The following is a 25,746-nucleotide window of genomic DNA, read 5'->3' as shown; positions in this document are numbered from 1 at the left end:
ATTGTCTTGCGCTATAATGACTTGCGCACAAATGACTATGAACCAAACCTGACTAGTTAGGTGTGTCCCAAGGACCGGATTCAGAACCCCTGGATTAGAGCCACGACTTTCCATGTGCTGCTGAAACGCCGATGTTGTTTTCAGGGTCCAGGTGCCCAGGCGGTGTCCTCTGACCATAAAGCAGCGGGTGAGCTGGCTGTAAAGAGACAGAAAAGAGAGGCAGGGGGCAGGGTTGTTCCCATCTGTATCCCATAGCGTAGAAAGGGGGGGGGAGCCAGTTTGACCCAGGTGCGGTCTTGGTAAGGGCACCATCACCTGTCCTCCTCGCCGCCCCCCTCACCGTATGCGTGCACCCCTTCCCTTCCCTCCCTCCCTCCGTACCTCTTTAATTTTCCCTACACAAGCAGCATTACAAATTTGCTGCCCACGTCGGTGTCACCTCTTCAGGGCCCCACACCTAGGGAGTGACATCAGAGGGATAGCCAAGATGACACGGGTAACAAGTTTGTGATGTTGCTCCCGCCTGGAAAATGTAAGAGGTATGGGGGAAGGGAAGAGGACTCGTGCGTGGCGGAGAGGGGCGCCACAGCCGCCGGCCACCTCTCACCCTTGCTACACCACCGTCTATACCAGCTGTGCCACAACCTGCAGATGGGAACACAATGTACGATGAACTCGCAAGACCAAAGGGAAAAGACAGCTGCTTTGGGGAGAGCCTGTCCTCCTCTCGTCTGTGTCCAGAAAACGGCACCTTCTAAAGCAGGACCAATCCAACCACTGCAACCAGCATAAGAGTCCCAGCTAGGATGCAGATGCTGATAAAAACAATGTCGCTGCTGTCTTGCCCCTTGACACTCTCTCGACCCTCCAGTGATTCGGTTTCGTGGTGCTGAGGTTCCGCCATGTCATTCGCAGCCCGGCTTGGCCTGGATGGATGGGACCCTGAGAGGAGGTAGACAGACGCTTCCTTCTTTTTGGGCTCACACTGCATCTCGTACTCATGAATATCCTGCTGGCCTTGCATTGAAAAGTCAATATACAGGATGCCGACAATTACCGTTGTGTTATTCCTTTTCTACAAGACAAACAAGCACACGGTTATATTACGAGTGTAGCCGCGAGGTGTTTGGGATTGGGGTGGGCAGAACAGCTGCTGTTACGGGGGCGACCCCTGCTGGCTAACGTACAGTGCTGTAGGGTTTCATTCTGGGGGGGGTTTAAAAAAATCTTTATTGATTTTCAAACTTCGATAGTGCAATACAAGTGGTAAATCAGAAAAACTGCACAAAACACACTATTCACTATACAATTATTACATTAAACAATCGTTTTCTCCCATCCTCATCTTCATTCTTAATATAATAATACATATGATGTGATTACAAATTATAAATACATAATTTAGCTATTCAAAATACATTTCCCTCCCCCCCACCCCCCCACCCTCCCTGGATGTGTGAGGAAATCTAATGATAAAGAAAGAAACATGACCCTTATTATAATGCAACAAAAGTAGTCAATGGACTCCAGACATCATTAAAGAATTTACTAGGCCCCAAACGGTCCGCCATCATCCTTTCATACTTATATGTGGTAAAACACATTTACCCACCAAAAAGTGAAATTGATCATTCTGAAAGGAGACATTTCCCTCCTTTTCTCTATATTGCAGCTCGGGTTGGAGACACTGATTTTATCAGTTGGCCAGAGCCAGATCGTAGCACCGGTCGGTATGCGCCCCTGAAGCAGTCCGAGGCAAAACATGGCCGTGCTGGGCCTCTGTTTTTAACAACCTCGAGCAAGATTAGTGAATAAAGATAAGTTTTAAGTTCTCGTCGGTTTGCTGTTATCATTGCACTTTAATACATAATGCTGGACCCGCCCAAACCCCTCTCATGTTCACCCCCTCCTTGCAGATACACACTAAAGGATCTGCACGCTAAGGTTGGAGACACGATTAAGCGCAGTGCCAGTTAGCACCAATCAACTCCCGTTATTGGTAGTTGGTGCCATTTTGCACCGAACGGATCAATTAAGGTATGCATGTAACTGGCATTGTACTGCATGTGGAGAAGTGGTTGGAGCTCCAGCCTCAGCGCCCTGAGGTTGTGGGTTTAAACCCTGCACTGCTCCTTGTGACCTTGGGCAAGTCACTTAATCCTCTACTGCCCCAGGTACTGTGAGTCCACTGGGACAGACAGGGAAAAATTTTGCCGTTACCGCCCCTACTTTATGGAATTCACTACCTAACCACTTACGTAGTGAGTCTGACTTATAAGGCTTACAAGGCTTACAACTACCTCGACTTTAGAAAATTACTCAAAACTCACCTATTCCAAGACCAAGACCCTTAATGCCCCGTTTCTATCCTCCTCCTCCCCCCTTCTGATCTACTCCCCTCCCCCGTCTCCCTCCTCTCCCCCTACTTCTCTCCTTGCTGTTCGCAACTCTATGATCAATTTGTTATGTAACCACTTGTAACTACTCTCGCCTGCTGTTTGCAACTCTATGATCAATTCGATATGTAACCACTTGTAATCGCTGTCTAACCAATGTGAACCGCCTAGAACTCTTCGGGGTATGGCGGTATACAAAAAATAAAGTTATTATTATTATTATTATTAAAAGAATTTAAAGCAAAGTTTTTATTCCAAGATGCCTTTGGATAAACAACTGTCCTTTTAAGGACAAAACTAAAGCATTCTGCTATTTTTCCACATTCCTATTGTTATTTCCTTCTATGTTGCACCTTTCCTATAATAATTGTAGTTCTTCCCCATTACCCTATTGTTTGGATGTAGGTCCGTACATTTTAACAGAGTTTTAAGTTAAACTTTGATGTTATTTAATATCCCTTGTTTTTACGTGTTTTTATGTAATTTTATATTGTAAACCGCTTAGAAACCTGAATAAGCGGTTCAAACAAATCTTTTAATAAACTTGAAACTTGAAACACTCTTGTTCAATTAACAAACTTTGATATGACTTAGTTATATCAGTTGCACAGAGATGTTTCATTTCTAGAACGACACTTTTTGGAATTTTTTCATGGTTGTTACCCTTTCTAGCAGTTACCAGACGGGGTCTCCTGAGGCAGATACTGAAACGGGGCCGCGTCGGGACCCTGATAAGTACCTTTACTTTTTCAACCTTTTTGATTGCAAAAGTGTCTAGTGTCAACCCGAATGCAAGATTTGAAATCATTCAGAAGTTTTTTGAATATACACATTAAGATATTTATCCAGTTTTTTACAACTCACACCCTTAAGTGGGACTTGTCTTTGCATTTATTAAGCAATGATTAAAAGATAAAACTCTTGTCTTAAGAGGGGGTTGCTTCTCCCTCTTTAGAGTTACATTTTTCTGAGCCATATTTTTGCACAGCAGGTCCTGCTCTTGGGTTGTGCTACCATAATAGAGTCAGTCTCTCTTGTTTATATTAGTTATATCAGTGACAGGTGGGAGCAATTGCTTCCGACATGTTTCACCTCACAGCTTTTTCAAGGAAGTCACCCCATTTCACCACATCTTGCCTTGAAAAAGCCGTGAGGTGAAACATGTCAGAAACACCTGTCCCCACCCAAAGTTGATATAAGCTGTCTTTTGATATATTTCATAAAATTACCAAAGTACGTTAATTGAACAAGCGTGAAGGCATTGAGTATACATTTATATATTTAAAAAAAAGCCTGAGATCGCATGACAAAATTAGTGCTATATATCTTGTGGAAAAGTAAAACAAAATCCATTCGGAACACTTCTGAAGATCTAAGGAGAAGGCTGAATTTTACGTTAACTATTTACATACCAGCATAAATCCATATACCTACACACTGCGTGTCTAGAGTAAGGCTTCGTTAAGCTGATCAGTTACCTGGGGCTCCATACCACAGGTATCAAACCTTGCATAGATTTTATAGTTCATTCCAGCCATCTGAGCAGCACAGCCTGGGTTTCCCAGGTATATATTCTGCTTCTGGAGCCGAGGGATCGAGGGTGCTGCAATCTGGATATGAAAGTCGGTCCGTGTACAAGTTACGTTCATCGGCACCACTGTGGAAGAGAAATCCAAGAGGTTCAGTGTGGCGAGACCTTTTCTCCCGTGCTACAAGTTTCCCAGGACTGCTCAGAACAATTTTCCGTAAGTGTGATAACAGTGCTCTTTCTGGTGGTGCCCTTAGGGGACTCCATTTTTTAAAAAATGACATCTTAATTGGTTTTTAATCGGTGCAGCCAATGAGTGCTGATTAAACCAATTAAAACCAATTAAGTTAGGTGGTGGAAGGGAGCCTGCTGCCGCTTAACTTAGGGCACTCTTTTTAGAATCAGGCCCTTAAAGCCCATTCCTGTGCCCAAAGTTGGGTGCTGGTATTTTTGTCAGCTGAATCCTGTTGTAAATGCCAGTATCCATCTCATTAATATTGTATATGCACAAATATCTTCTATATAAAAGTGCTCCAACCTGGACCATACATGCTTATATATATTCTATAGGAAGCCTCAGCCCCACCACTCCACCGCAAAAGTATTATCGTTTTGCTAGAAGCTTTATGTGGTGCCTCATCATTGGCCGTCCTTGTTTTGTATTGCTTTGTTATATTATAGTATAGCTTTAAATAAATATTTGCATATTTCAATAAATATACGTGATGCAATAAATATAAAGTGTTTATGCATTTGTTTGTCTATTACTTAGCTTTGTATTGTGGAGCTTAATTAAGCTCCACAATACAAAGCTAAGTAATACACAAACATCACGTATATTTATTGAAATATGCAAATATTTATTTAAAGCTATACTATAATATAACAAAGCAATACAAAACAAGGACGGCCAATGATGAGGCGCCACATAAAGCTTCTAGCAAAACGATAATACTTTTGCGGTGGAGTGGTGGGGCTGAGGCTTCCTATAGAATATATATAAGCATGTATGGTCCAGGTTGGAGCACTTTTATATAGAAGATAATTGTGCATATACAATATTAATGAGATGGATACTGGCATTTACAGCTGACAAAAATACCAGCACCCAACTTTGGGCACAGGAATGGGCTTTAAGGGCATATACAATATTACTGAGAAATGTTCATCTGGACATTAAATAAAATTAATTAGGCCATTACCGACCATACTGTATAGTATCCATCTCATGGCATTTGGATGTAGAAATGATGCTATTCTATAAAGTTATAAAGAGGAATAAACTATATAATCTTACCAGCAAAGCCTAAAAAATACATATACACTTCTCCGTCCGTATTTGCGGGGGTTAGGGGCAAAGCTAGGCCACAAATACCAAAAAACTGCAAATAATTTTTTTCTATATTATTTGCGTATTTCTGTTGTTAAATCCCTCGTGAATATCATGAAATTGCGAATAGTTTCTCTCTGCACGCTGAAGCAAGTGCTGGAAAAAAAGCGCCAAACTTTTTATCGGCACTCCAGGATGATGTCATTTGAGGGAGGAGCCAGTAAAATAAAAACCGCGAATAATCAAAGTCACGAGTAACAAACCCGTGAATACGGAGGGAGAAGTGTAGAGCATAACTAGAAAACAGGCAAAGGACATTAGCAATTATATCAACAGAGATTGCACAAGTTTCAAATAGTGGAGAAAAAGACCTCAGGTATCCTGCTCCAACAAGTCCCAACTTCATGAGACTGAATATATTGTATACTAGTGTGTGTTTTTCTTTCTTTCTCTCTCTCTCTCCTTGGCCGCTTTCTGTCTGTCTGTCTTTCTGTCTCTCTCTTTCCTCGGCTGTCCACCTTGCCTGCTCCCCCTGTCCAGCAGTAGCCCTTCTCCCTTCCTTTTACCTCCCCCGTGTCCAGCAGCACCCCTTCCCTGCTCCCCCTGTCCAGCAGCAGCCCTTCTCCCTTCGTTTTACCTCCTCCCTGTCCAGCAGCACCTCTTACCTGCTCCCCCTGTCCAGCAGCACTCTTTACCTACTCCCCCTGTCCCTCTTCCCTGCTCCCCCTGTCCAGCAGCACCTCTTCCCTGCTCCCCCTGTCCAGCAGCACTCTTTACCTGCTCCCCCTTTCCCTCTTCCCTGCTCCCCCTGCAGCCGGCTTCCTGGTGTCTTTGAACCGCTGATGCTCCTCTTCAAAGCAGCCTGCTGAGGATCGCTACTGGTTGTAACGAACCTCGCAGGCCGCTCTGCACCTCGGTAGCACCTCTTACCTGCTCCCCCTGTCCAGCAGCACTCTTTACCTACTCCCCCTGTCCCTCTTCCCTGCTCCCCCTGTCCAGCAGCACCTCTTCCCTGCTCCCCCTGTCCAGCAGCACTCTTTACCTGCTCCCCCTTTCCCTCTTCCCTGCTCCCCCTGCAGCCGGCTTCCTGGTGTCTTTGAACCGCTGATGCTCCTCTTCAAAGCAGCCTGCTGAGGATCGCTACTGGTTGTAACGAACCTCGCAGGCCGCTCTGCACCTCGGTAGCACGTTCCCTCTGATGCGATCGCGTATGTCAGAGGGAACGTGCTACCAAGGTGCAGAGCGGCCTGCGAGGCTCCCTACAGCCGGCCGTGATCCTTAGCAGGCTGCTTTGAAGAGGAGCAGCGCCGTCAGCAGCGGTTGGTGAGTGAGGGCGGGAGAGGAGAGTCGCCGGTGTGTTCCCTGTCTCCGTGTTCCAAAATGGAATTCGGCACGGAGGAACACAGCATGGCGGAAGCTATCACAAAACCCTAAGTGCGCATGCGCGCTTAAGGTTTTATTATAGAGGATATAGGAGCTTCTCCAGTCATTGGTCAAAACACCCCTCCGCTATAAGTATATCACTGTTGTAATCTTCAAAAAAAAAAAAAAAAATTGCAAAACTGTGTTTTGAGCCATTTGGTGCAATCCCTTAGTGGGGGTGAAGAGTTTCGTATTTGGTGAAGACTGTTGATGCAGAATTAATGTCATAGCCCTTGATAATGCTGGAGGTGAAACAGGGCCACTGTTGGGCTTTTTTTGTGAACGTGAGATAAAGAATACAGCTGGACTTTGCTTTTTTTTTTTTTTTTTTCAACTGTTATGGTTATGAGTTGTGAATGATTTGGGACTGTGTCTATTAAAACTGTGCTTAAAAACACATTTTGGAATTGTTTTGAAGACTGCAGTAGAGTGATATACTTAAAAGTGGAGGTTTTTTGACCAATGACTGGAGAAGCTCCTATATATACAATATATTCAGTCTTATGAAGTTGGGACTTGTTGGAGCAGGATACCTGAGGTCTTTTTCTTCACTTGTGCAGTCTCTATTGATGGAATTGTTAATGTGCTTTGCCGGTTTTCTGGTTATACTTTATATATTTTTTCTATGAAACTGCATACAACTTTTCAGAACACCCCTGTCCCTCCCCTGGCCAAACTTCTCTTGAGTTGCACACTAAGGGCTCCTTTTACAAAGCTGCACTAGCGGTTTTAGCGCATGCTAAATTTCCACGTGCGCTAGACGCTAACGCCAGCATTGAGCTGGCGTTAGTTCTAGCCGCGTAGCGCGGGTTTAGCGTGCGCTAATATTCTGCGTGCGCTAAAAACGCCATCGTAGGTTAGTAAAAGGAGCCCTAAATATTGACCAATCTATTTTTTTTTTTTTGGGGGGGGGGTTCTTCAGTCTTAATGACCTCTCTTTAATACATACATTTCCCAAAGCCCTTTTCTCCCAGTCCTTGGAAGCCACCAATGGGTCAAGTTTTCTGGACACCCCTAATGAATATGCATTTATTTATTTATTTAAGCATTTATATACCACTTATAGTCTAAATGGTTTACATTCAGGTACTCCAGAATTTTTCCTTGTCTGTCCCGGCGGGCTCACACTCTATCTAATGTACCTGGGGCAATGGGGGATTAGGTGACTTGCCCAGGGTCACAAGGAGCAGTGTGGATTTGAACCCACAACCTCAGGGTGCTGAGGCTGTAGCTTTAACCACTGCACCACTCTAGAAATCAAAGCATAGTAAAAGTGAGACAAGTATGGGACAATCAAGCCATTGTGACATCACTGATGAGGTTGGCTCTTATTGGTGGAATGAGGCATTATGATGTCACAATACCAGCTCTGGTTATGAGAGGCTGAGACTTTTTACATTATTTATTCAATTTTCTATACTGTTCTCCCAGGGGAGCTCAGAACGGTTTACATGAATTTATTCAGGTACTGAAGCATTTTTCCCTGTCTGTCCCAGTGGGCTCACAGTCTATCTAATGTACCTGGGGCAATGGGAGGGGGGATTAAGTGACTTGCCCAGGGTCACAAGGAGCAGTCTGGATTTGAACCCACAACCTTAGGGAGCTGAGGCTGTGGCTCTAACCACTGCGCCATACACTCCCATACAATGGAGGTAGTAGTCATGCAACTCTCTCTCTCACATATTCAACAGGGATATCTTGAAAATCTGACTTTTTCGTAGCACTCAAGGACTGGGAGTAAAAACCAAGGCCAGACGCTCTTGTTTGTCTTGTAGGTTTGTTTTAATTTAATTGTAAGCTCAATGGAGAAAGGATTATCTCTTATCTGTATCTGTACGGTGCTGTGTACATCTAGAAGTGTTGTGAAAGATAAGTCATAGATGGCGATATTGAAAATAGCAAAATACCCTGTGCCATTCTTGACTTACCTCCGATGTATGCCACAGAAAAGCCCTTACTGGCCACGTTCCTGTCTGTACTTAGAACAAGTAAAAGCTTGTTTCCCCTGGATGTGATGGATGGAGGCACCTCTTTGCCGCACCAGCGTCCCAATAAAGGGGCATTCGCTCGCCCTCCATCGTAGAGTGAGACATAGTCGTAGTCACAGCCATTTGTCAAACTGCTCCTGTCTTCTAGATCCAGATCCAGGAAGACCATTTGAATACGAAATCCCCGAGGCAGCTCCACGGTCCAATGGCAATTGATGTTATTTGGGTAAATATCTGGATGCTGAGGACTGGAGAAATTTCCCTTCACGGCTGTGTACACACCCTGGCATTCACCTAGATTGAAGAATATATTTCCATCTGAAAATGCAGTATCTATTGAAAGCAGCTGAACAGCATGGGAGCGGTCTGTTCGAAACGCTCTCTGTGGGTCCCAAATCTGCACCTACCCGATCTGTGTCCATCCCATGATGCTTTTCTGCAAATTTCCTCTCCATTTGCTGTACGGCTGCCTGGGAGTTACCAATCATCTTTTCCCTATTAAACATCTCAGCTTTGAAACTCTTCACTGTGTGAAGGCCTGTTTGCCCGAAGACTGCCTGGCTTTCAGACGCGGAAGCGCAGAAACAATGATGACAGATATAAACCATAGAGCCTCTGCGCCCGACCCGTCAACTCTAACTACTTTCCAGAGCCTCTTAGCTTTCAGTTATGGCATAGGGGCTAAAGCTCAACCTGAATTTGTGGGTTCAAACCCCGCACTGTTCCTTGTGACCCTGGACAAGTTACTTAGGGCTCCTTTTACTAAGCTGCGCTAACGGTTTTAGCGCACGCTTAGTGCGTGGTACAATACCGCACGTGCTAGACGCTAACGCCTCTTTTGAGTTGGTGTTAGTTTTTCCACGTAGCGCGGGGGTAAGCGCGCACTAAAAGGAGCCCTAAATCCCTTCATTGCCCCAGGTACATTGGATAGATTATGAGCTCACCAAGACAGACAGGGACAAATGCTCAAGTACCTGAATAAATTCATGTAAACTGTTTTGAGTTCCCCTGGGAAGACCGTATAGAAAACTGAATAAATAAAGCATTTATGTTTTTTTAAGTTAATGCATTATTGTTTAAGATGTTATTTTGATTTATCTGTTTACTCCCCCGATATTTGCAGGGGTTCCGTTCCAGGAACCCCTGTGAATCTTGAAAAACTGCGAATACGGTTTTTAGTGGTGGGAGACAGGAGAGGGCAGCCGGAGAGGCAGGAGAGAGCAGCCGGAGCGTCGGCGAGTGAAGGAAATCACTTGCGGTATGCGCCGACCGCCTCCTCCTGCACTAAAGTGGGGCCTCACCAATCAGGAGCTGCTACTCTATGCTGGTTACACCCCTCTATGTCTTTAGAGTGGTACCTGCTGCTCTGTTCAAGTTGCCTCCCAAACTTTCGTTTAGGACTGGACCTGCTGTTCCATGGAGACAATAAAGCTCTATGACCTCTCATACAAGTGTTAAGAGCCTTAGCTTATAACAATAATGCTCTATGACCTTACAATGTAGGTATAAAGAGCCTCAGCCTATAGCAGGGGTGTCAAAGTCGGTCCTCGAGGGCCGCAATCCAGTCGGGTTTTCAGGATTTCCCCAATGAATATGCAGGAGATCTATTAGCATACAATGAAAGCAGTGCATGCAAATAGATCTCGTGCATATTCATTGGGGAAATCCTGAAAACCCGACTGGATTGCGGCCCTCGAGGAGGGACTTTGACACCCCTGGCCTATAGGGAGAGGAGGAGATAGTGGATGCTGCAGTTGGCAGACTAGATTGTCTATTTGGTCTTTATCTGCCATCATGTTTCTATGTTTCACTTATATATTTTCTGGTATTTGTCAACATTTGCTTTTTCTGATTGTCAGAAGGGTTAACTTCAAAAGCTAATCAAAAATACAGTATATTAAGTTAGTCCAATATAAAAGGTATCACCTTATTTCATTTAATATTTTGTTTGATTTCTATATATTACCTTTAAAAGTGGACTAACATGGCTGCCACACCATTTTATTTATAGTCAGACATATGCAGGACCAATTGCTTTTCCTTGCCTAAGGCCTACACAACGATTAATCCTACCCTGCTAATGGCCCACATACCAGTGTGGCTTTCTGAATTTCATAATGTATGGAAACATATTTCATGCATGTTCATTTTAGAAATCCTGTAAGCCAGACCTTAAAAACCAGATTCATGACCCCTGGTCTATGGCACTGCTAGAGGACGAAATTGCCTGCTGTAACTGAATGCAACTTGCCTTGAGCTACAACTGAAAAAAAAAAGACATTGAACTAAATCCAAAATCCTTTCCTTTCCGAATTGAGGCAGGATATGAGCTCAACAGTCCTCATCTGTCATCATGTCTACGTTTCTATTAGAGAATAACACGGTGACAAAATTCATCACCGTTCCCATCCCCACGGATAACCGCAGGAAATAATCCCATGTTATTTTCTAGTGTCTATTTCAACCTCAGTCCTTCTACACCAGCATTCTTCAAAGCAAAGCTTGCGGGTCAGTGGTTGTGGCCATTCATACTCTGATTCTTATGTGAGCCAAGGATAATGAAGCCATTGTGACATCACTGATGTGATTGGCTCTTAGGCACTGGTGGAATGAGGCATTATGACATCACAATATCTGCTCTGGATACCAGAGACTGTCATTCTGTAGTGTCTGTTTCAACCTCAGTCCTTCCACACCAGCATTCTTCAAAGCAAAGCTTGCGGGTCAATGGTTGTGGCCATTCATACTCTGATTCTTCCCTATCTCCTTAAAGAATGACATGAAGATGGTTTCCCGCGGTTATCAGCGGGGATGGGAACGGTGATGAATTTTGTTACCGTGTCATTCTTTAGTTTCTATCAATCAAACCATGGTCTCCTGCGTGGCATCAGAAGGAACTAATCACTGAATGGGCCGCAAATTCCCAGTACTTTGCAAATATTTCTCGGCAAGTGTTGGAATATGAATGTCTACATACCAGAGTAGAAATAAGCTTTGAAGCCTCTGCCTCCTATGTTGAAGTCCGACTTGAATACCAGTAGAAGCTCACTGGTAGCGGAGACAACATCTGGGGGTTTTGAGCTGCCACAGTGGCGGCTGATGTGTCTGCTACTCGTGCTGGATCCGTCAAAGACCGCAACGTAATCAAAACTGCATTCTTCGTTGTTCTCCATCTGAAAGTCGGTGAACGCCAGTTTAACTATAGAAGGAGAGGCCACCCGAATAGTCCAGTGACATTCTGCGTTGTTGGGGTAGTTTTCAGGGTAGTTGGGGCTGGTTATCACTCCAGAAAGGCCTGTGAGCACCCCCCCACAAATATCTGCAAAAGAATCCATCCGTAATATACAACATCAAACACCCAGGAGCATAAAAGTCAAGAAAACGAGCTAAAGAAAAACTATGAAGGATTTATCAGGTTTAAATGGACAGAATCCCAGGATGTTTAATTGGAAACCACCTTGAACATGCTCTTGGTCAGGTGGGTTCTCCATTAAATAAATAGATAATATATTCTCCTTAGAAACACAGCATTCATCTTTAAAATTCAATTTTACTACAGATTTTCAAAATACTTCTAAAGCTAAGATTTTATATTCTTTTACTTTGTACCTTAGAGCAGTGTTTTTCAACCTTTTTACACCTATGGACTGGCAGAAATAAAAGAATTATTCTGTGGACCGGCATCGGTCCGTGGACCGGCAGTTGAGGAACACTGGGCTAAGTCGTGGGCCAGACCCCGCCCATCTCTACCCAATCTCCACCCTAGACCCCGCCCCCATAATAGTACTAATTGCACCTTGCACGTCCCGTGCCTCATCTGGAAGCCTTCCCTCTGACGCTGCAACGTCAGCAAGAAGGCTTCTGATTCAAGCGCAGGACGCCCGTAGGAGCCACTGCCCGTGGCTTTGTGCACTGAAACAGTTAGGAAGAAGGAGCTGGCTCGAAGGTAACGCCGCATCGATCGCACCGTGGACCGGCGGTTGAAGAACACTGTTTTGGGCCTGATGCACGTGCTGGCCCTGTGGACCGGCAGGAAATTTCTGTGGACCGGCACTGGTCCATGGACCGGTGGTTGAAGAACAATGCACTAGAGAATGACATGGGGACAAATTTGAACCCAATCCCACGGGATCTATCTCCATGTCCGTCCTGTTCCTAACCCGGCCCCATCCCTGCAAACTCTTCCCTCATCTGCACAAGCCTTGAACCTGGGATGCAAAATGCTTATTTAGTTTTATTGTTCATGTTTTTAGCAATAGCTCAGTCCCCGTTTGACTCAAGATCTACTTTAATACCTGAGACAATGGAGGTTAAGCTACAGGCCCAAGATCACAAAGGGCGGCCATAGGATCCTGGGCACCCCTCGATGTCAAGCCCAGTGCTCTAACTACTACACCACTGCTCCGCTCTGAGATGCAAAACTTTTCTGTCCTGTTCTGGCGGCAGTAATTTTTGTCCCTCAGGAGTAGGGCAAAACCTTTTGCAGTGTCAAATTGAGTGGAGTTGTATCTTAGTGCTTAGAGCCCTGGGATTAAGAACATAAGAACTGCCATCTCCGGAACAGACCCTGGGTCCATCAAGTCCGGTGATCCGCTCACGTGGAGGCCCAGCCAGGTGTAACCTGGCGAAAACTTAATCACCCGTATCCCTCTATGCGCCTTTCGAGGAGATGTGCATCTAACTTGCCCTTAAATCCTAGAACGGGGGCTGAGCTGCTGCCGGAAAAGAATATGAGCCAATTCTAAATAAATAAACATTTTGCGCCCCAGATCAGTGCAAAACTCACAGGGGTTAGGGGCACAGCCGGCCCGTGAACACTGAAAAAACGCGAATAACTTTTAGGGCCGACTCTGATCCACCCTTGCCTGCCCGACCTCTTTCCCCGCCTCCCTCCTGCCTCCCGACAGCTTACCTGGTGGTCTAGTGGTGAAGCAGGGCAGGAGCGCTCTTCCAACACTCCTGCCCCATGCAAAGCCATCCACAAAAATGGCTGCCGTGAGTTCCCGCTCTAGTCTACGCCCCGGGTGCATGTGGTGGAGGGGGGGGGGTGAGACATGCATGGAGAAGACGGAATCACAGAAGGGACTTGTTGCACCCCAGAGAGAGAGGGGGAGGGAGATGGGTGAGAGGCAAGAAATATTTGGCCTCATATTGGAAAGTGGAGGAGATAGCAGGTGTGGAGACGGAGGAGCTTCAGACAACAGTCCTGGGTGGACTGAAATGGCAATCAGGCTCATAGAGTCTCTCTCAGCTCTCGCACAGTCAGCACCAACAGAAACAGTCACAGGAACATGCCGCAGTGGTATTAATTCGTGATTTGAAGGCGGTCTAAGAACCTTGACACTCCCTCATACTGTCCCTGACACAACTCATAAGAACATAAGAATAGACTTACTGGGTCAGACCAAAGGTCCATCAAAACTAGTAGCCCGTTCTCACGGTGGCCAATCCAGGTCACTAGTACCTGGCCAAAACCCAAGGAGTTGCAACATTCTATTCGGAATCCTAAAGAATAGCAAGATTCTGGAATCCCAAAGAGTAACAATAGATTCTGGAACTCTAAACTGTAGCAACGTTCCATGCTACTGATCCAGGGCAAGCAGAGGCTTCCCCCATGTCTTAATAACAGCCCATGGACTTTTCCTCTAGGAATTTGTCCAAACCTTTCTTCAAACCAGCTAGTGGCTTAAATGTTTTACTCTGTCCTTTTGTAAAATACTGACTTATATGTTTTGGCCACAAAAAATGTATAAGTGCCAGGATTCAGATATTTAGTGCCCTATTCTATATATGGCACCCCCACGTACCTTATAGAATCATGTACTTTATAGAATCACAGTAAGCACCAGTTCACATCGTAACTTTTAGGCACACCCATTTAGGCCAAGGAAAGCCAGGTCTAAATAACTGTGTCTAAGTTGTGCGTGGATTCTATAACAGTGTAACTAACTTTTGGAAATGCCCATGATCCACCCATGCTCCTGCCCTGGCCATGCCCCCTTTTCAGATCTGTGCACTAGAACTGATGCACAGCACCTTATAGGATGCGCCTACCAAGTTTGTGTGTAACATCTAATTAGAACTAATTAGAGCCAATTATGAGGTGTTAATTGCCAAGCAGTGGTGTAACAAAGGAGGGCAGGGGAGGCGGTCCGCCCCGGGTGTAGACCATGAGAGGGTGCTCCCGGGGTTGGTGTCATGGTCCAGGAACTTTGCTGCTCTGCCAGCATCGGGTCTTCCCCTCTGCCGAGTCCTGCCTTCGCGGAAGCAGGAAGTAGGCGGGACCGGCAGAGAGGAAGGCTCAATTCCGGCAGAGCAGCGAGTTAAGGATGCCAACAAAGAACAAACTCACATATCTCCGGGCATGCCTTCTAAAGTAGCAGCGGTGGCCGGCTGTTGGAGGCAGCGCTCTGAACAGGCTTCTTGTGGCCAGGGCTTCCTGGGCCTTCCCTTTGCCACGTCACTGATGACATCACTGATGACACAGCAGAGAGAAGACCTGGTGGAGTAGGCTGCAAACAACCCATTTGGCATTGCCTTTAACAGTCAGCCACTGCCACTGCTGCTGCTGCCACTGGAGGCCAGATGGAATGACAACTCTCATGGGGGGGGGGGGGGGGGGGGGTCTGGTCCAGAGATGCTGTACATGGGGATGGGAGGGAAGAGTAGAAAACTGCTATAGAGGGGGGTTGGAGGGAGGAATGGAAAGCTGCTGCACATGGGGGAAGAGAGGAGAAAAGAAGAATTGTTGGACATGGGCTGGAGAAAAGGAAGGGAGATGCAATATAGAGGTAGAAAGGGGTGAAAGGGAGAACTGCATATGGTGGAGGGGAGGGAGACATGGATGGAGAAGAGAAAAGGAGAAATGTGGAGGGTGGAGGGCGGGTAGAGATGGTTCATGGGAAGAGAGAAAGAAATGTTGCACATGATAATGGAGGGGAGAACGGGAGTGATGCTCCATGGAGGAGAATAAAGAGGTTTGACCCGGGTAAAGTTTTGGATTCTTGCCCAGAAATAGCTAAGAAGAAAAAATAAAAAATTAAATTGAATCAGGTTGGGCAGACTGGATGGACCATTCGGGTCTTTATTTGCCGTCATCTACTATGTTACTATGTTACAAGGCAGGAAAAGAAAAGAGAGAGAGAGAGAGAGAGAGAGGTTTGATGTCTGAATATCAACCATTAAGATCATTGCGCTCTGAAAGTTCAGCACTGGTGAAAACGAAGACTAACACTAAATACAGTCAAACCTCGGTTTGCGAGTAACCTGGTTTGCGAGTGTTTTGCAAGACGAGCAAAACATTCTCACAAAACTTGTCTCGAAAACCGAGTGTTGACTCGATTTGCGAACACCCCTCCCCCGATAACTGGCATCGCTCCCCCCAACTCGCAAAGGCACCCCCCCTGCGCAAACCGGCACCCCCCGCCCGAACAACTTGAACTTACCCTCCCCCCCCCCGTCTGGCACCAGCACGCAACCCACAGGACGTGCCGGTGCCACTAGAAGATCTTCCTGCCTCTGCCGGGCCTTGCGCAAAGGCCTTCTAATTCTCCCTCTCGCCGAGATTCTCGGAGATCTCTGAGAATCTCGGCGAGAGGGAGAATTAGAAGGCCTTGAGCATGTGCAGATGCATGCTCAAGGCCCGGCATAAGCAGGAAGATCTTTTAGCGGCACCAACACATCCTGTGGGCTGCGTGCCGGTGCCAGATGGGGGGTAAGTTCAAGTTGTTCGGGCAGGGGGTGCCGGTTCACGTGGAGGGGGGGTGTGCCGGTTCATGTGGGGGGGGGGCTTTGCGAACGGGGGGGGGGGGGGGAGCAGCGCTGCTGGACTTGGGGGGGGGGAACGTATCAAAGCGAGTTTCCATTATTTCCTATGGGGAAACTCGCTTTGATATATGAGTATTTTGGTTTACAAGCATGCTTCTGGAACAAATTATGCTCATAAACCAAGGTTCCACTGTATGTGGAAACAAATACCATGACTTTTACATGTGCAAGGGTTAAGTTGTGGAATAGCCTGGTTGGTCAAATCTGAAAATGTAGAGATAAGAGCTCATTTAGGAAAATGCTGAAAACACAATTACAGTATATGTAGATGCATTTCTTTGAGAAATTGATTTTATGTAAGGATTGAATCTGTTTGTTTTGTTCTAACCTTGTTCTGAATTTTATAATATTTTATGAAAGTAACTATTTGTAAACCATTTTGGAATAAGACGGTATATAAATTAAAAATAAATAAATAAATAAATGTTGGATATGGCAATGGAAGGGATGGCACAGATATGGAAGATGGATGTGAGCATGGAGAAAGAAGAAAATGCCAAATGGGCAGGAGACCCTGGCGAGCGAGTTAACAGAAGACAAATAGAAACCAGAGCCTGGGACCAGCATGACTTGAATAATAAAATGACCAGACAACAAATAATTGTATTTTCTGTTTTATGATAAATGTGTATCCTCCCAGAGCTGGTGTTAGACAGCGAACATGAGGTAGGACCTAACAGAGAGAGGAAATGTCTATTTTGTTTATTTTAGAGAGGTTGCAACCCTATATATTGTTATATTGTAACAATACATAGATTGTGAATGTTAAACTGTAACGTGTTCTGAGTTCTTTGGTGAAGGCAGGTTATATAAATAAATAAATAAAATTACTAAAAATATATTTTTATATTGGGGGGGTTAAAAAATGATCGGCCGCAGGTATCACATACCCCAGGTATGCCACTATTGCCAAGCATCGGTGCTAATTAGGCCTGTTAACCAATTAAGTTGTGCACGCAAATTAGTGCCCACGTCTGATTTACATGCACCACATACAGAATTCGGGGGTTAACGTGCAAATGGTACTTGCAAAATGACTGCCTAGCTCCTCTCTCGTGTCTTGTACAGCGGCAGTTTTGAAGCAGCTGATCTGAAAAGCTGAGGTCAGTGGATGGGACGACTACGGGAAGCAGCAGAGGCGATTTACCTTCTTTGGAGCTCAGCCCGTTCTGATTGCAAAGGAAGCAGTCTCCAACCTATTCCCCATGGCAGCCAAACCCATGAATACTTAATGCCGAGATCAATAAACTTTGTGGTTTACTCAAGTTTGTTGCAGCACTGATAATTGCTAATTTTCCGCATGTTTGGAAACAGGCAGACAGACAAACAGATGGACAGACTCCCACATCAAAATGAATAATGCTAAAAGGTGTGAAAGAGATTTGGAGCAAATAAACCTTGAAAGTAGGCCTGGATGTAGGCACAGGAAACGTAGGTAATTGCTTTCAGCGCCGGATTTTGATAGGTATCGGAGTGTTGCTGTCTCCTACGTGGGGCCTAAGTGGGGCAACTGGGGGAAATGCAATAGAGAATACTGCGGCCAAATTGATTTTTGCTAAACGCAAATTTGATCACGTCTCCCCCTTACTTACCAAGCTTCACTGGCTCCCTGTACTTTCCAGAATTCACTTCAAATGCTCCTGTCTAGCTTTCAAGATAATTCATGGCATCCTTCCGCCACTAATCCCTCTATCCTTCCTCGCCCAAACGCCTGCTACCACCAGATCCGCCCACAGACATAAACTATCCTTCCCCTCTCTACATGGCATCCCCCACGCAGGCAAACTGGGAAGATCCCTCTTCTCCAAAATCACGGGCCTTTGGAACGATCTCACTATCCCGCTGCGGAACCTGGGCTCCCTCCAACTGTTCCGGAAACAACTGAAAACCTGGCTTTTCTCTAATATATAACATCTCCTGCTTACTTCCCCTCTTTTCATATGCTCTTGTAAACTCTCTCTCCCCTCTCTTCTTGTATTTTTAAGCTTTGTAAACCGTGTCGAGCTCCGCTTCCGTGGAGATGATGCGGTATATAAACTTAAGGCTTAGTTTAGTTTAGTTTAGTTTAGAATGGCATGGGAACAAAATTTGGCTCTATTTCCGTGGCTGCACAAGTTCCCAGGGCAGTCTTGCGAGTTCTCAAGGCCTCACGAGACTTCCCCAGGAACTTGCGCAGCCATTTCTGATCGCGACTCCGCACGGGGCAGGAGCGAAGTAAAATCGCTCTTGCCCCGCTTCACGGCTAGACCACCAGGGTTCAAAAGGTCTGTTGGAGAGGGGTCCAGGAGGTGGGAGGGAAGCGGGGTGGTTAACAGTTGGCCGAGACAGGACTCAGGAAGGATCGCTCCTGCCCTGGCTCACCGCTGGACCACCAGGGCTTAAGGCAGGCCTGCAGGAAGCCTGCAAGAGGTCTGGGAGACGGGGTGGACAGGACATGATAAGGATTGCTCCTGTCCTGGCTCATCGCTGGACCATCAGGGCTTAAGAGAGGCCTACAGTAGGCATCAGAGGCTGGGTGCAGAGCTGGGAAGGAGGAAGGGAAAGGAAGGAGGGCTGGGTGCAAGGCAGGGCAATTGAATATACCCCTCCCCCGGTTTATATTCGAGTGAACCTTTCCCCCCCCTTTTTTTTTGGAGGCAAAAAGGTTATCTCAGTTTATAATTGGATTGGTTTATATTTGAGTATATATGGTCTTACCACCCAATCATTGCATATAATACTGTAAATCTAGCTTTAAGATGTAAATCTCAACAATCTTAAATATTCAAAATATTGTGGAAAAAAAATGTATCTTAAAGGTGCTTCAGGGTCCTGATATGGACCATGTTTCGTTTACTGCTTCAGGGAACCTGAATTAAATTTGAAATGTTTGCATTATGTAGGTCTCTGTTACATGGAAAACTCTTAAAATGTCTTATTTTGTAAGAGATGAAGTATTAAGAAATTCCAGCACATTCACTCCAGTGGGAGTCCATTTTGCAACCCTTGCAATCCAGAAACAAACCTGACGGTTCTGGCAGCTCTTGGAATCAATCCTTTATTCTGCTCACAACAAAGGAAGCCCTGAATTCTGCCATCACCTAACTCATTCCTAAAGTTGTTATAATGGGTTACAATAGCAAGCTACTTGTGATCTGATTACTCTTGAGCTACTGGTTAGGTCAGGGGATTATTTCCGGGATTCTAATTTAAACGTGTAACCTGACGACTTTCACAAGGTAAACACAAGGTTAGATATTGCTCCTATTTCCTGCCTGGTTTTTTTTTATCATCAGAGGTTTGAACATAAAAACATAAGCAATGCCACTCTAGGACAGACCAAATTTACGTCAACCATAAATGTAGTGGTTAGACAGTTTCAGTCAGTTTATTTAATATACTGGGGAAAGTGTGGCGCAGTGGAGGGGAGAGTGTGATTCAGTGGTCAAAGCTACATTCTCAGCACCCTGGGGTTGTGGGTTCAAACCCACGCTGCTCCTTGTAACCCTGGGCAAGTCACTTAATCCCCCCATTGGTCAAGGTACATTAGATAGATAGGAACAGACAAGGAAAAATGTTTGAGTACCTGAATAAATTCATGTAAACAATTCTGAGCTCCCTTGGGAGAACAGTATAGAAAATTGAATAAATAAATAGTGTGAAAAGTTCCAGCCTCTGATCACCAGAGCTGGTATTGTGACATCACAATGCCTCATTCCACCAATGCCTAAGAGCCAACCTCATCAGTGATGTCACAATGTCTTGATTGTCCTGTACTTGGCTCACTTCTACTACATTTTGATTTCTAGAGTGGTAGCAGTGGTTGAAGCTACAGACTCAGCACCCTGAGGTTGTGGGTTCAAACCTACGCTGCTCCTTGTGACCCTGGGCAAGTCACTTAATCCCCCCTTTGCCCCAGGGACATTAGATAGATTGTGAGCCTACCAGGACAGACGGAAAAATGCTCAAGTATCTGAATAAGTTAATGTAAACTGTTCTGAGTTCCCCTGGGAGAATGGTATAGAAAATAGAATAAATAAATAAATAACAATATTGTCAAATCAAAGCAGTTAACAAAATTAAAAGCAGTGGGTCTAAAATATAAGCTAAAACGAACAGAAGAAAAGACCAACCCCCCTCTTTTACTAAGGTGTGCTAATTGAATTAGCGCTCACTAAACGCTAAAGTGCCCATAGACAAGGGGTAGGGAACTCTGGTCCTCGAGAGCCGTATTCCAGTCGGGTTTTCAGGATTTCCCCAATGAATATGCATGAGATCTATTTGCATGCACTGCTTTCAGTGCATATTCATTGGGGAAATCCTGAAAACCCGACTGGAATATGGCTCTCGAGGACCGGAGTTCCCTACCCCTGCCATAGACTAACACAGGGGTAGGCAATTCCGGTCCTCGAGAGCCAGAGCCAGGTCAGGTTTTCAGGATATACACAATCAATATGCATGAGATAGATTTGCATCTCAAGGAGGTAGTGCATGCAAATCCATCTCGTACATCAGGGGTAGGGAACTCCGGTCCTCGAGAGCCGTATTCCAGTCAGGTTTTTTAGGATTTCCCCAATGAATATGCATTGAAAGCAGTGCATGCAAATAGATCTCATGCATATTCATTGGGGAAATCCTGAAAACCCGACTGGAATACGGCTCTCGAGGACCGGAATTCCCTACCCCTGCTATAGACCAATTGGAAGGGGTTACGTTACAATATTGAGGGACAGGGGGAAAAAAATAATAAACAAGGAAAATGCGATAGGTAAATGGGTAAAATTATTTTTTATTTTATTTATTCCGAGAAAGAAAGCATCTATAGAGAATCACAGTCAAAAGCCTTTCTAAAATAATAGACTTTCAGCTGAGACTTTAAGCCTGGAGCCTCCTCTTAGGCCTCATTAGCCCATCTACCTGCCCTACTAACCTTTCCCATACCAGGTGCTGCTATTCTACTGTTTTATTCATATTTTGTAGGGGGGGAGGTGTGAGTCCACCAAAACTCACCAAATTCTACTATACTGCCATATAAGTGCCACCTGCAACCATAAGGGCTACTGGAGTGGGTATAGTAGATTTTGGGGGAGTTTTGGAGGGATCACCATACATTAGAAGGGGGTTATGGTGAGATGTATATCTGGCACCCTTTATGTGAAGTTCACAGCAGTGCCCTCTAAGGTGCCCCACCGCTCTATTGGGATGTCTGTGTGGCCAGTCCATTACTGTGCTGGCCCCTCCCATGTCTAAATGGATTTTTTTATGGTCAAAAATGGCAAATAAAGTTAGAGGTCCTGGTGGCCTAGATCAGTGTTTTTCAACCTTTTTACACCTATGGACCGGCAGAAATAAAATAATTATTCTGTGGACTGGCATCAGTCCGTGGAACGGAGGTTGAAGAACACTGGGCTAAGTCGTGGGCCAGACCCCGCCCATCTCTACCCAATCTCCACCCCAGACCCCGCCCCCATAATAGTACTAATTGCACCTTGCACGTCCCGTGCCTCATCTGGAAGCCTTCCCTCTGATGCTGCAACGTCAGCGAGAAGGCTTCCGATTCAGGCGCAGGATGCCCGTAGGAGCCACTGCCCGTGGCTTTGTGCACTGAATCAGTTAGGAAGAGGGAGCTGGCTCGAAGATAACGCATCGATCGCACCGTGGACCGGCGGTTGAAGAACACTGTCTTGGTGCCTGATGCACGTGCTGGCCCTGTGGACCGCAGGAAATTTCTGTGGACCGGTGGTTGAAGAACACTGGCTTAGATGTTTTGGCAGCCAAGATGTCCAAGTAAGGAATTTAGTGTTGAAACATTTTTATTGAAGGCAACCAAGCTTCCACAATACAATCTAACTTCAAAACAAAGTACCGGTATATTCCCCAACATTCCCCCTCCAACAGCCTCCCTCCCCCCCCCCCCCCGACCAGCTGCGCTCCCAAATGGTAGAACCATGTGCCATCAGGCCCAACCTGAACATAAAAGGCCAGGGATCCTGTGTCTGATAATCCCCAGAACCCCAATGAAGAAGATGGACATGATTCTATCCTGTATCGCAGTGGTTCCCAACCCTGTCCTGGAGGAACACCAGGCCAATTGGGTTTTCAGGCTAGCCCTAATGAATATGCATGAAGCAAATTTGCATGCCTATCACTTCCATCATATGCAAATCTCTCTCATGCATATTCATTAGGGCTAGCCTGAAAACCCGATTGGCCTGGTGTTCCTCCAGGACAGGGTTGGGAATCACTGTAGTGTATCGAATGCACACAGCATGAAAGTCAAAGAAAAGCGCACTGGGCAGCAAAATCCCCAATCCAAAACAAACTCTATAATATCCCATCCTCCAGCACCAACTAAATCAAATAAGGAATTTTTAAAAAATATTATTTGGACGTCTTGTTTGAAAACGGCCATTTCTACGTCTCCGACATTGGGCATTTTGCGGGAAACGTCCAAAGTTGGACTTAGATGTTCTATTGAAAATGGCCCTCCATGTGACTTGGCAAATTTAATTACCTCACTAGTTATTCCCATCTCTAGGTTATTATAAATATGTTAGAAAGCAGCGGTTACGGTTCTAAAGGACAAATTCTGTAGCACAGGAATGTTTTGGAGGACTTAGAAAAAATGATCTAATTCTAAGGGCTCCTTTTACCAAGCCATGGTAGCGAGTCCCGGCAGGGCAACCGTGACACAGCCCATAAGAACTGAACGGTCTGCGTCACATTTGCTGCCTGAGAATCGATACCGAGGCTTTGCAAAAGGGGCCCTTTGTTTAGTCATTCCCACTCTTTTTCGCCTCGATTGCAATTTGTGGGTGTTTGAGATCAAATCCCAGTGCTGCTCCTTGTGACCCTGGGAAAATCGCTTAATCCTTCAGTTCCCACTGCTTTGAATGTCAGCTTTGAAATGCCAAAAGCCACAAAATGGTGATAGAGGGGTCCCCTTTCCCTTTGGTTTGCATACAAGAAGTCTGTAGCAGCAGTGGCGTAGTAAGCAGGGGCGCCATATTGGTGGGGGCGCAGGCATCCCTCCGCCTCTTCCCACTCCTCCCCTCGCCACGTGTGTCAGCTCTCCCGCTGATGTCACTTCCGGGTGCCTTGCATAGGAAGTGATGTCAAAGGGAGAGCCGACAAGGTCGCGGGGAGCACATTGAAGTTGTTACTCATGGAGGCGAACAACAACAGGTACGGGGAAGGGAAGGGGGAACGCGCGCGTGGCAGGGGGGACTGGGGAAGGATGGGGGGGGGGCAGAGACAAGGGCAAAGGAGGGGGGGGGCCTCTCACCACCAGTTTCAAAATCTAAATTGTGAGATGAGGAAGAGTTGGTATACTGGTCCATAAAGAGACTCTATAACAGTGGTCCTTTGGAACGAATATCCATATACTTCTGAACTCCTCCAGGGAATAGCCCTAGCAGCGGTTAAAGCTACAGCCTCAGCACCCTGAGGTTGTGGGTTCAAAACCCATGCTACTCCTTGTGACCCCAGGCAAGTCACTTAATCCCCCCATTGCCCCCAGGTACATTAGATAGACTGTGAGCCCATCAGGATAGACAGAGAAAAATGCTTCAGTACCTGAATAAATTCATGTAAACTGTTCTGAAATAAATAAATAAAATACTGATTTCTCTGAGCTGGGCCTAGAGCTATTTACATCTCACAAACAGCACTGGGAATCAGAAGTCCTTATGGCATAGAGCAGGTCTACAAGTGTCTACACTGCCCAATGCTTTGCTGCCCCTCAAATCTCTCTCTTTTCTCCTAATACACCTCCCAGAGAATTCTGTTCCTCAGATAAACTGCTCTTAGCTGTACCCTTCCCCTCCACTGCCAGTTCCAGACTTTGTTCCTTTCATCTAGCTGCCCCCTATGCCTGGAATAAATTACCCGAGTTTATCCATCAATCCCCCTTCCCGTGCTTAAAAGCAGACTGAAAACCCACCTTTTTGATATAGCTTTCAATCCTTAACCCTACTCCTCTGCCCTCCAACCCAGCCCGCTGATTGACCGTTCCCCTTGCCTGTTTAGATTGTAAGCTCTTTCGAGCAGGGACTGTGTTCTTCTTCTTTTGTGTCTCTGTGCAGCTCTGCGTGCGTCTGGTGGCGCTATAGAAATAATTCATAGTAGTAGTAGGTCTAACCTTTTCTGTATGTCGCGGAGAAGCCTTTGCTTGCCACGTGTTTATCTGAATGGAAGATGATGGCCATGACGTGCCAGGAGGACGTGAACTGCGGGGGTAGGTCCGTGCCGCAGAATTTCCCCAAGAGGTTTCCCTTGTCCTCAGAAACGCCGTTATAGATTTTGACGTAGTCATAGTCACAGGCGTTATGATACTCCAGGTCAAAATAGTGGAACGTGAGCAACATGGACGATCCCTCGGCAACCACTAGAAGCCACGTGCAGTCTGTGTCGTAGGGGTATAATCCTGGAAAATTAGGGCTGGAGAAGTTGCCAGATGGGGCCGAGAGGACCCCACCACACTTGACACCTGCGGAAAGCAAAAGCAGTTACAATAACGGGAAGGTTAGCCAGCCACGAGTCATTAAACTCCACAGTCTACTTGGCAATTGAAATGAACGTCTTATGGACCTTTGGTTTGATCCAGTATGACAATTCGTATCTGTCTCTCCTTAGCGCTGGGCCTTTTAAAGAGCCCCCTAAAGCACTGCTGAAACCGGAGTTTGAAAATTGCCAACATTCATCATCAACTACCACTACTAGTTATTAAAGCACAACAAACACGCAAGAGACGGTCCCTGCTCGAAAGAGCTTACGATCTAATTAAGATGGACATAGGACAAAGGTTACTAGGTGAGGAAATATAAGGGACTCGATGTAGGGGAGTAAAGAGGGAATGGCTACAGATAAGGGTGCTTTACAAGTTGGGAGGGGAGGCCATAAACGCAGTTTCAAAGAAAGTGGGGTTTTAGCCTGGATTTCAACACCATGAGAGATGAGGCCCTATGCACTGAGTCAGACAGGATGTTTCAAGGAGAAGGTGCAGCAAGGCAGAAAGGGTGGAGTTGGCAGTAGAGGAGAAGGGCATCGACAAGAAAGACTCACCTGACAAACGGAATTTCGGTGCAGGGTATAGGGAGAGATATTGAGAAGCTGCAGAGTTAGAGTTAAGAGACGTCTGGGAAAACCCGGACATGTCCACTTTATAGAGGACGGTTCGGGTGTCAAGATGGACTTTCCAAAACCTGGCAGTGCGTCTGGGTTTTGGAAAGTCCCGAGCTCCAGCCGCATCTGGAGGGCCTCTGAGCATGCACAGAT

At 45.8% G+C, this 25,746-nt stretch overlaps 1 protein-coding gene across 1 annotated transcript; it reads right to left on the bottom strand.

Annotated features, from left to right (window-relative positions):
- Positions 1-442: 442 nt before the first annotated feature.
- On the bottom strand, positions 443-25,624 carry CDCP2 (CUB domain containing protein 2). The gene is made up of 6 exons (XM_033915530.1): positions 25,534-25,624; positions 24,611-24,958; positions 11,642-11,983; positions 8,605-8,958; positions 3,875-4,053; positions 443-1,075 (listed from the first exon to the last, which is right to left on the bottom strand). Exons 1-6 carry the CDS (start codon positions 25,622-25,624, stop codon positions 755-757), a joined length of 1,635 nt encoding a protein of 544 aa, XP_033771421.1. The 3' UTR covers positions 443-754.
- Positions 25,625-25,746: the final 122 nt, after the last annotated feature.

The sequence above is a fragment of the Geotrypetes seraphini genome, chromosome 12 (assembly GCF_902459505.1).
Source record: "Geotrypetes seraphini chromosome 12, aGeoSer1.1, whole genome shotgun sequence".
Classification (NCBI taxonomy): Eukaryota; Metazoa; Chordata; class Amphibia; order Gymnophiona; family Dermophiidae; genus Geotrypetes; species Geotrypetes seraphini.
The sequence above is the reverse complement of the archived record's forward strand: the minus strand, read 5'-3'. Positions and strand labels throughout refer to the sequence as shown.